This window comes from Kryptolebias marmoratus, linkage group LG20 (genome assembly GCF_001649575.2).
Source record: "Kryptolebias marmoratus isolate JLee-2015 linkage group LG20, ASM164957v2, whole genome shotgun sequence".
NCBI lineage: Eukaryota > Metazoa > Chordata > Actinopteri > Cyprinodontiformes > Rivulidae > Kryptolebias > Kryptolebias marmoratus.
The window spans coordinates 1517866-1530193 of record NC_051449.1 but is presented as its reverse complement, the minus strand read 5'-3'; the positions used below and the strand labels follow the sequence as shown (position 1 = coordinate 1530193).

General features: G+C 38.3%; 1 protein-coding gene across 1 annotated transcript in view; it reads left to right on the top strand.

Moving 5' to 3' along the window:
• Nucleotides 1–9659, top strand: part of LOC108243852 (receptor-type tyrosine-protein phosphatase N2) — a gene marked incomplete at its 5' end in the record, with an annotated part of 169792 nt that extends 160133 nt beyond the window's left edge. The window contains 2 exon segments of the mRNA XM_017429557.2: nt 5170–5243; nt 6891–9659. Of these exon segments, the coding sequence (XP_017285046.2) occupies nt 5170–5243; nt 6891–6962 (146 nt within the window).
• Between the last annotated feature and the right edge of the window lie 2669 nt (nt 9660–12328).

Sequence of the window (12328 nt, the reverse complement as noted above, 5' to 3'; positions counted from 1 at the left end):
GGGTTTGAGACACGGGCGACGCCTCTCTTTTGTGAAATTTTGTTGCACATGTCCAAAGTTTAAGTGAACGGCTGCTACTTTGTAAAGGCATTCTAGAGACTCTTAAATGTTGTTCTCCAGCCAGTCGCTGCCCAGTTAGTTCACCCACAGACTACGGCCCGGTCCCAGTACTCGCACTTCCACCCTCGTCTCCTTCAAATGCCCGTTCATGTTGAAGGGTTTGACTGCGTAGTGTGTCCCAATTCTCCGGAGTGCTCCTTAGCCCCGCCCCCTTTATGTACTACATCCGGCCTTCGGCTGAGCCAGCATCCAGGCGGACTTCGGCGAAGTATTTACCCACAATTCATCGCTGCATGTAACATTTTGAATTTATTTTTATCATCTTTATTGACAGTGAAAGGGTTTTGAATCAAACGGCAGAAATATGGCGGTGGTGACAGAGCGAGCTGCGTCTGTCATGAAAAAAATCAGTTTTTAAATGTAAAGTATTGAAATAGTTCTTGTTTCTCTCTGCTGTACAGGTGTGAAAACTATCAACAAGTCAGAACAAAACATCTGAACAGACAAATATCTCCTGCAATGACTTTGGAAAGCAAAAATACCTAAACTGTACTTTTAAAATCGTATTGGCACCTTCTTAAAACACCAAAACAGGGACCTGTCGGCCATGTTGGATGTCACAGTTATGACGCAGAGGCGCAAGTTGATGATGTAACCTGTACTGACCTAATTCTCCAATGTCTGCATGCTTGTAACCTGCACACAAACCCTTCTGTGTAAGGTGGAGGGCGAGGATTAGGACCGGGTCTATGTCAGCACAGGTTTAAGGACACAAGTTTGTCCTCAGTATTTTTGGTCAGAGTGGAAAAAAGAAACAGTGAAGGCACTAAAGGACTTCAGATACTTCTGCTTGTTGTCAGATGATGCCAGAGGGAGTCTGTGTGGTGGATCAGGATGCCGTGAGGTCAAGTTTAAATTTTGTGTTTCTCAATGAAAAGAACTACCAGTCGGAATCGGCCTCATTCAGATTTCAGAACTCCTCTCTCAGCAGCAGCGATTCCACATGTGCACGTGCGTTCATATCTTTTTGTTTCCGTGCGTCCCGTGGCGGAGCTGCTGCAGCAGCAGAATGAGCTCCCGGGTCTTTAATTCCACATCAAAGGGTCAGTTCGGGCATCAGTAACCGTTTCCCAGGCCGCCACACTGTGATCACACTCCTCCGTCGCCAGGAGCCGGGAGCCGATGGGCGGAGCTGGGCGGGGGTGCAGGGGTCGGGACACTTTGTCTGTTCTGAATGACAAAATGTGTGTGTGGAGCAGAAACCCACTGTGACATTGTAGATGAATATTTCTGTTCAAAGCGTTGCTTTCAGGTGCCAGATTTGTTTTTGTTCCAATCTTTTGCATTAGTTGACTCAAAAAAAGTGTTTATAAAAGCATTGAAAAACCCCTTTAACATTTACACAAAGCAAAACCTTGGAATAATGTCGTGTTTCATGTGTTTGAATTCTTTGTGAAATATTCTGGTAAAACTCCACCAGAAACCGAGATCAGACTTTGATGGAGCAAACTGAGGAGGATAAAAAACAAAAACTTTTGATCCCATTTTTTAATGAAAAACTTCTTTTCTTTTTCGCTTTGAGTTTGATGAGCAGAAGATAAATTGAGTAGGAGAACAGGAAGCGTTAGAGAGATTTATTGTGAGAATCAAAGAGGATTTTACCCTCAATAACAAAATGTGCAGTTGTTGCTTTAAACAGACTTTATGTCGATACAAAAAGATCTTTTATGAGGGGTCTGAAATCTCTCTGTATTGAAGTTATTTTATTGGCTTTGAAGACTTTTTATAAACCTTGGGATTTATGAAGTCAGCTGAACCGGAGCAGGAGCGTGTAATCCTTCGAGTTAAAACGCTGAAATCCCCACAAGTGAAGTTAGGAGAATTTGAACAAAGTGTGCTGATAAGTTTAACAAGACGCTGCCTGACAGCTTTCCGTTTTTGTTTTGCTCCTTCAGTAATATGACAGTTTAGTGTTTTTTTGAAAATCTGAGGCGGATATTTCAGGTGTTTTATTATCATTTTCTGCTCTGAGTGACCAAAGCAGAGCTGGAAGAACAAAAATGTACAGAAAGACAGTAGATATACTGTCAGTGCTGATAATTAAGCTCTAAGGCGCAGTTACAAATGATTTAATTACAACTGGTTGTAATTTCAGATTTCTCCTGAGGATGTTAACACTTAAAATTGTTTTTTTCTCCTAAATTAACATCTATGTAGAAGTAGTCCTACTTCAGCCTTGTATCAAATTAATATCATCAAGATTATTTTGGTATTTTGTTGAAGAGCAGCGTGTCGGGAAAGATTCCTGTTGGATTCTGAGTTTCATTTGTTGTCTGACGTCAGGATTTGAGATTTTTTTTAAAAAAAGTGGATTCCCCTGAAAGTCAAAGACCAAATCTGATCTAGAAATCCAGTGGCTGCTTCATGCATGAAAGGTTTTAACAGTTTTAACTTTTTTCTCCCCTCTTGTCAGTTTGAATCTCATGAAATCAGCTTCACACATAGTTCTGTAATACCTCAGTGAAAAACATTGTTTTAACTACAGGTTTACAGCCGAGTTTATTACAACACGGCTGCGTGGCTGGCTGCTCGCAGATATTCAGAAATCAGTGAAATCTGCCCATTTTCTCACAGTTTTTATCCTCCTACAGTCTCGTCCCAGTGAGATGCCACCAGGAATCACTCTTCTCCTCTCGCCCCTTCCTTTCTCCTGATTGCTACAACTCCAAGAAAGGAATTGTAAATTTGCTCAGGAATTATGGAGGGATACCAGGGTTGAGGAGGTATTCCTGTGGATCTTACTCCCCCCTCCTCCTCCTCGTTTTTCTCTCACACCATCATCCGGCACCTTTCTCTCCATCTTAAGAGCCGTATGAACCCCAGCGACTGGCTGTAATCTTTTCAGAATCAGTTTTATAGACTTATTTTTATTTTACCAGGTCCAGTGTGCCTGGCTCTCTGCTTCAGGTTCTCTTATTTTACTTTTTTTTTTCCTCAATTTACTACATAACTTTTAAAAGCACACCCTTCCCACCTCGAATCAGGAGTCTTACAGAAGCTTAAAATGAGGTAGAGGTTTTTAAAACTACGCTCTTTTTTTCCATTCCTCCACTTCTTCAAAAGGAGATTCTTACAAAGAGGAAAAGCTCCCCCTTTTTCTTCCCTAGATACTATCCATTTTGGTGCACAATAGCCCTACATTTGCCGAGTTCTTTCTTTCCAAAAACGAGAAACTAAACCAGTGCATGGTGTGTTCCCACTTTTCTTGCTCGAAGGGAGTCTATTGTGTTGAAAGTAGAAAATAAAAGCTCACAAAAAACTTGTGAAACAGAAAGGAAAACAGTGCGAATGAACAGTTCTCCCACCATTCATTTCCCAGGCAGGAAAAAGAAGCGTTATGTCACCCAAAAAAAAAGTGATTTTTGTGCTTTTGTCTCTTCAGAATTTGGATATAGGAGGTGGTGAAAAAGAAAAATAGACAGAAAACAAATTAAATGATTTTCTTTTTCGTTCTTTGTAAATTTAATTGTTGCTCCCACGTCTCTTTTCTCACCACGTCTTCAAGCATTTCTATTCATTCACTTGTCTACCTTCCCCCCTTTAACATCTAGGTTTTCTGCTGCTTTTATGAATAATCTTTTGTCTTTTCTTATAGCTTTTTTTTTAAACCGCATTGTAACGCCTGCGTCAAACTAATTACTCTCCTTTGACATTATAAGGCGATTTCAATGCGTTTCAAAAGCAGGATGCACTTTAGTTCCCTGCCAGGAAATAATTGTCGTGGACAAAAACCCTCCGAAATGTATTAACAGTTTTATTAAAAAGACATATTGACAGAAATCTTTTTAATGCACTTTTGTTTTGCCCTTTAAGTGCATTCAGAGTACTTGTTGTCAGTTTAAACATCCTGAGCAAACTCTCAGTACTGTCAAAGTAAAAGTTTTAGGCCTCCAAAAGTACATTTATCCACTTTTTTGTAGTGATAATGAGCAATCAATTGTTCAGATCCAGAACTTGGTGAGTCAGTGACCAATCCTGCATCTTCAGGGGAAAAAAACCAAAAAGCTGTTTGAGTCTTTGAGTCCGGCTCTTGGCAGTCCTGGAAGTATTTGTAGCCGGGGTGTGAAGGGTTGGTTGTAATATTTCTGGCTCTGCTGAGGTGGCAGGACCATGCAGCATGGCATCGAATGAATGAACGTAGGAGTTGATCAGCTGCTGTTCATCCTGCGTCTCACACGGTCAGGCAGTTTGTCGGGACGCTCTCAGTTACAGAGAGGGAAAACGCCACCATCAGCGTCTTCTCCAGGTCTGTTCCTCTTCAGGAAGCTTTAACACAGACACTGTTGTAACGTCTGTGGTGTTGACAGACCAAAGGAAACCAGAGAGATGAACCCTGAGGAACTGTTTACCAAAGGTGCAGATTCCTCGTTTTGTTTTCTCTTCTGTGCAAGAATTGACTTTTCTTCATGTTATTCCACAATTCAAAGCCATGCATGGAGGTTTAAGTGCCTGACTGTGTTTGGTGGTCTTTTTCCTGTGATGGAGAGGCATCCTGTCTTTTTATTCCTAAATGTTTTGGCCCTCTGCACCTGCCTACGAGGCAAACTGAGTAAAGATGGGTGGAATTTGCTTTAAAGACTTTAGACTTGAAGCTTTGTCCTCCATTTCTAAAACTGATTACACACATTAGATTAAATGTTGCTTCTTTATATTAATGCAAAAGGATTTTAAACACATAAGGAATACTTCTGATACTGTTGGTGTCCAGAGGTCATTCAGTCGCCTGCAGGATCTGAGGAGAAAAACAAAAAACAGCACTTTACAAAACTCACACAAACAAATGTGTTAATTTTCTCAGAAACTGACAGAACGTGTAAACAGAGATCCTGTGAAATTAAAGTCAAGTAAAAAGGGTCGAGAAGCTTTGAGATCAACTCGACAGAATCCTGCAAAGATGACGACTGTATATTCATTTGCTTTTGACTAAAATAATAAAAGATATGTATACACCATTCTTAACACCATTTTTTTATAGATTTTAGCCAGATTATCTTGTTTGCTGCTTTCAGTCCAATCCAACATCATTTTTCTTTTGTTTTGGTGTGACAGGTGCCAAGGAGATTGATATCGCAGCTTCTCTGGAGCACCTGAGGGACCAGAGGCCAGGAATGGTCCAGACCAAGGTAAACAAACACACACACACACACACACAGGAATCCCAAGTGTTTGCTCATTTAGAAAGCTTCACATCAGTAGTTAACATTTTAAATTCAAGCGGATTATTCAGTAACAAATCCTTCGGTCTGAATAAACAACCTGTGGGTGAAAGATGTTCACCACAGATGAGGAGGAGCTGAATGAATCAGATAAACACAAATAAAGTTAATGATGAAGCATTTCTGAGCAACTTCTTCTGACAGAAGGTAAAAGAAACGAAGCTGCTACGGTTCTGTCTGTTTCGGTCATTGATGTCTCTCTGGAGACTCAAAATTACAGCAGAACGTGTTTAAAGGTCAAAGCATCATTTGCAGTAATTATCTTTATTTAAGTTGGCCTCAGTTTATATTTACCTGGGTTAATAACTTTGTTTAATTTGCTAATAAACGTGAAGTTGAGGATGAACAGCATCGTGAAGCGTGACTTCACATCAGGGTAGACGTTGATGAGAAATATCTACAAAAAATTAAAAAACCTGAAGCTATAAAATGTAAGGTAAATATTTTAATCTGAAACATAGTTAAAGCTCAGGCTGTGTTGACATTTTAGAAACAAATGTGATTTAAACATAAACAGGTTTTGCCTCAGAGATCTTAACAAAAAGGTCCACTCCTCACTGCAGCACAGATCAATTACTTCCTGATATGAGGGAATAATTAAAAATGTGGATGTCTAAAACATCTGCTGTATCGATCGCAGCTTTATTAAAGCCTGTCGTCTGTCCCGTCCTGACACTCGGCACACACTGATTCCCCCGAACCTCAGCGCTCACCACTTCCCTCCGGTCTGGGAAGAAGCTGCAGACTGTAACCTGAAGGGGATTAATTGACAAATATTGATTTAGAGTCGAGTGAAAATAAGAACGGGTGTGTTTGTGTGTCAGAATCAGCCACTTCTGTCCAAAAATACCTCGTTTTGTCCTTCCTGCCCTAATCCTGAAGGGACAAGCCGAAGACAGGCTGCAGAGCCTGTTTTTGTAGCGAATGAAAGGGTTAGTTTAAGGAATCTTCATGTCATTTAAATGTTTTACTGTTAAAGATTAAAACTGTGTGTACAACAAGTTATACGAGAAACAAAACTAACTTAACCTGCTGGTTTTTCTCTCCCCATCCTCCATCTGAAGATAGTTTCCTTGTTTAATTAGAAGTTGTTTAGTTTTTAGAAACATCTTAATGCTTTAGACTGTAACAGTTATTATAAAACTGTTTTTTAAGTCCTTGATTCTGATCTCAAACACACATTCACAAATTGCCTAATGCTCCCTTCTAAGCTGCTTACTTTCATTTGGAAGGAACATAAGTTTAAAAAGAAAAACGCTGTTGCAGAAAAACTTCCACTACATCGAACATCTTTGAGGCACAGATTCGGTGTTGGGTTTCTGCAAACCCCTGCAGACCAGGGGACCCAGAGAGTAGAAGCTGGTGTTGAACTGAAGGTTAAAGATGTTAATTTAGATCCTGAACAAATAAACTTGACCTGACGTAAAACAGCTGGCAGTAACTTGCTTGTTGTCATTTCTGCAGGAACTTTTGATTTTCTTTACTAAAAGTCTAGAACCTCTTTGTTTCCTGCTACTGAAGAACTCTTTACTCTTGTTTCCATTTCTCCTACAGGATCAGTTTGAGTTTGCATTAACGACCGTTGCCGAAGAGGTGAACGCCATCCTGAAAGTTCTTCCTCAGTAGGAAGAAGCTCCTCATCTTCTGCTCCAGCTGGACGATAGAATCATCTGTTATTTCCTCTCCTTTTTATTCTTTTAGCAGCATCTGTGTCTCCTCCAGTCATCCTCTGCTTTTCTTTATTTCATGTCCTGGTTTTGGAGTCATGAAGTCTTGTTTGTCTCCCTTTCTGTCACTTCGTAAACATTTACCTACAACCTTCATTTCCCCTTCTCCTCCCATGTCCTTTGGTCATTTTTGAAATTGTATTTATTCATCCGTTTGCCATTTATCTCCTTTTCCTGCTTTCTGTTTGCTGGTTTGTCACATTTTCTTGTCTCCCTTTGTCCAGATGTTTATTTTTTTGTCTTTCATTACATCCTTTTCTCATCCTCTGTCCAACTTAGTAACCGTTGTACCAGTCCTGTACATAGGTGGACCTTCCTTCTGTAGTAATGATCCATGCAGCTTGTTTTCCAAAGCAACATCTCACTTTGTTCTTTTTAGAGTAAATCTATAACAGTTTCTTATCTTAGAGCAGAATCGACCGAGTGGGTATCGGTTGGGATTAACAGCCCAAATTAATTAAATCAAAGTTTAACACATCTGTAAAATGTTCTTAAGTTTCAGGCAATATAAAATAAATTCAGTCTTTAAGTGTTTTAAAACAAAATATAAGAACATTTTGATTGGGTGAGTGTTTACGAGAGCATCTTAAATATATCTGACATTAGCAAAGGTTAGTTTTAACATTTTTAACATCAGTTTCTGAATCTGAATGTTAAACTGAACCGATGCCCCTGATTGGTCTTGGAGTGTGAGACGTTAATCATCTTGTTAAAACAGTCTGATTTTTTTGTTTTCCTGCAGAGTAACTCAGTGTTGGTCAGTTCAGTACTGTAGTTACAACATCAGTGATTTCATCTCCAATTAGGGCTTTTTTTGTTTCCCTGAAGTAGAACCCACTGATGCTCTTTTGCACCTACTCAAGAAAATAATTTTTTAATGTTAAAATGTGGTGAAATATTTTTTGTGACATTTATCTTAGTGGAAACTTTCACTTTGCATTACAGCTTCTTAAAAACACTTGGGTAGGAGTTTAATAAAGATGTAATTACCTGGCAGAAACACTTAAACTATCAGGGTAAAATACTCAGAATAAGATTTATGACAAAACCCGAGTAATGATGGGAAAATGAATTAAAAGCAGTGGTTCTTATCGTGACATAAAAGCAAACAGACCAAACCCTGGTTGAGGATGTGATGGTTTCATGTAATCCTTGAGATAAAGCATAATTTTTTCTGCCCCACAACAACTGAGTGCAAACTTTGAGTCAGATTTCTTCTTCTTTTTGCATCCATTGTTGTTATAAAGTCCTTTAAAGACGTCACAGATGGGCCTCAGGAGCCATTAATTGTTGTTCCTCAAAATATTCTCCACTGAACTTTTGTCATTTCCATTTAGAGCAAAGATCATAATTCACTCGAATCCCGCAGGTTTCTCACCATCATAACCACCACCATAACTTTAGATCACAGTTCAGCTTCCAGCTGTTAAAGTACCAGCAGTGGTACTTGTACCACAGTGAAAACTATGGATTTAAATAATACAAAACAATAATCTGTTGGGTAAAGGTATATTTTTGGCAATTTAATTATAGTAACTTAATAAGAATGAAAACTATTAAAAAAAGGCCTAAAAGTTACCAAGAAAAAAAACTTATTTTTAATTGCCGTGATTCAATGCTGCAAAATGATAAACTACTTTTTTATGTATTACTGAAAACTTGTTAAAATAAATCAACCATGGATGATTGGTTCCAGTTTAAAAAATTGCTAATAGACAAATTTCATTGCGCATTTTTTTAATTCTTGTTATATATTAAAAAGAAAACAGAAGCATGTTCACCATTTTCTGTCCTGATTAATGGTTATTAAACAAATTTCTGCAGACTGGAACCGTTTGACCATAAGGATCATTTCAGTGGGATTACATTTTCCAGTTTTGATTCATTTCCAACAAGCAATCTGAAAAGTATTGAATTTGTAACCATGAATTTAAAAATCTTTTATTTACACCATTATATTTAGGTTATTACCCAAATCTGTCACCATATTATGCTGAAATGAGCATTTTATTAATTTACTGCCAGGTAATTCCATCATATTCTACTCTTACCCCACTGTTAATGTCTTGTAACTGGGCTGTAACATAAAGTGCTACAGAAATAATGTGTTTCTTCAGCCTGAATTGATCTTTTGTGGCTTGTCAGTGAAGTTGCACTCATGTCTGCCTTAATAAGAAAACAGTCAGAGGTCTGGTTAATAAAAGCCACACTGATATCAGAATAATGAGCAGTTTTTCACTTTAAATTGCCCTCTTTACAGTGGATTAGTCCATAGAATAAAAAGGTTAACTCTGCTGGTCATTAATGAAAACAGAAGAAGTTGAAGCCTCAGATTATTTAGATTAAAGCTACTTTTTGGCCAAAAGTTTGGTAGATGTCTTCAATCAAAAAGATTGATTAACGAGGACAAAACACTGGAAAAAGGGCAGCACAGATTAAAGTAAATTTGTATTAAGATGGTATAGTTTTGCTTCTGAATAAATCTTATGTAGCATAAATGGATCTGTTGTAGCTGAATCTGTGTTGCATTAAACAACTGGTCTCCTTAAAAAAGCATCTTGAAATTGTTTGCTGTAAATTAAAAACAGAAAACTGATTTGAAAAATGATTTGTGTTTTTATTCATTTCACTGCAAATGTACAGATTTTACATCTTAGTTTTATATTTTTGATCTTAATCATTTACCAGGCACTTCTTTTGCACATTGATTTTTTTTAATATGGATGGAAAATTATTGGCTGCAGCAGCATAAATAGAAAAATTACCACTTTTTGTTGAACTTGAATAATTAATTATCTTTTGGGAATAAATTAGGCAAAAAATAATGACATCTTTAACCATTTTGAAAACTTCTACAGATGCATTCATGAACTGTCAACTACAACTTGAGTTGGTTGACTTAAATTCAAGAAAAATGGCGAAATTAGTCTGATTTTGTTTTGTCATTGACAACTTGGGTAAGTTAACTCAACCCTAACCTCCATATTAAGCAACATCTCTACTTCTTTTCATAATAGACAACAGAAATGAGAGCGTAGAAGTTTCTTCCACCACCATCCATACATTAAACACAGAAGTCCAACATGACGAGCAGTTGAGCAGCAAGTTGATCAAAAATCTAAACCCCTAAACAAATGTTTTATTGAGCTCAAAACAAAGAACGTTAAATGTGCATAAAGCTGAGTTTTACCTTCTCTACACTGAGATGATCCAAGCTGAAAGGTGCTGCTGTAACAACATGATGCAACACTGCAGCAACGTGGTGTCATGACAGAATCAACCCACTTTTTCCTCCCCAAACACGCTGCAAATGACGTTTTGATGTCGACACTTTTAAAAGATGGCATTCTAAAACTTAAAATATAAACAGAAGTCCAACACTGAAGAACAGATTTAGTTTTAGAATCAAATCTAAATGCTGGTTCAGTCATTTTCACCGTTTTTTGACTCACTCAGGTCAAGTTTGAAGAAAAACGGAAGAGATTTTCTTGGCGACAACTTCTGAATGAATTTTATTACTTTTACTGAGGAGGCTATGTTTGTGGTTGAGTCTGTCCATCTGCCTGTCAACTAATGAACAGATTTTGATTAATCTTTTTAGGAAATGTTGGAGTTGTTGTACTAAACGAGTGATGAAATTTTGGTGGCGATCTGGATCCTATTTTTGTTTTTTAAATGACTCTACAGCCTTGGCAGCAGTTTGCGCTCCGAGTGCTTCTAGTGGTTGATGCAGTGATGTTACACAACCCTGATTGGTGCTTCTGTATAACTGCATAAAACATAAGTTTTTCTGTACAATAGTTCAGAATCATTTTCACCATCTGTGTGGGCGGGGAAACATCTGGGTTTTTTTTTTTTTTAGAGAACCAAACAAGCAGCTGCATTTGAAATCACACCCAGCATCATTAGTTTTAGGTGTGAGGCAAAGTGGCATCCTGCAGAAAATGCTGTTTCCCCCCCATTACACACTTATTCCTTCAGCAACATGACCACAAACTAAATCAGAGGATTTGCTTATTTAAAGAGAAACTAACATAAAAAAAAAAAATCATGATTTAGTGTGAAAGTTACTCGGAGACAGACGGACATAATGTCCCAACTCAAGCTTTCTAAGCCCCAGCTCACTGCCTGACATTTCTCCGGTGTATTGAGTTTTGTGGCTGTAAGAAAACGTCACAGCATCCCTTTTTTACGCATCTGATATGTTAGGATACGTCGTGTGATATTCAGCGGGTTGCCACGTTTATTGGTCATGTCATAAAAAAGTTTCATATGAGAAGCTTTAAAACATCTTCCCCACACATGCACCATAAACGTTATGCTCTGTCTGCACGGTGTTGTGGCGTATTTATGGTGCTTTAAGTGTAACAGGCGTTTCCTTTCTGTATCCGTATCTGTCTTGTTAGAGCTGTGCATTAGTGATGCACCCTGTAACATTTGTTTTCTGCATAAATATAACTTTGGTTATGATTTTTTGTGTCACTGCTGTGTACACGTTATTAAGTATATATATATAAAGTTTTAAGAGTACCACATCAGTTTCTGGTACAGGTTGTGTGCTGATATAAGACCAACATTTTCTACTTGTTACTCACAAACAGACCATGGAGCAGAAGGAACTGATGAATAAGTTGCTGTTGAGGGTTTGGTTTGGACCTGAAGGGGAGAACAGAAGTCAAACTGTCAGATCAGCCAGAGTAGAGCAACAGAGCACTCAGAAAAAGGAAGATGGTGGGTAAGACCATGACTAGATGCTGACAGGAAACTGACATGTTAACGATACACACATGCTGCATCAACAACATGCACAACAGCAAACATCACACCAACAACAAAATCTGCCGATAGTTCCTGCAGATGAAAAGTAGCAATCCTGCTAACTCTGGCGTATTCATTTCCTTTTCCCTTTCAGATACAGAAATTAAATTCAAAACAAGCCTGTTATGCTCCGACAGGCGTCATCAACATCTTAGTACGCTAAAACTCAACAACTGGATACGTTCGCAGCATACAGGAACACGTCACAAGCCTGAACTTTTCACAAAAACACACCACATTTTTACCAAACGTCAAAAGCAATCAATGTTTCTGCCTTTGTCTGTGACGGAAACATCTCAACCACTGGAAAATGTTAATAGAATTTGCAAAAACTAATTATTAGATGTACAGCTACAACTGATTAACATTTGGAACCAGTCTAATTCAAGATGGCCGTCACAACTAGCTGCCCTTAGTATACACAAAGACGGCTTTAACTTTGTCAGT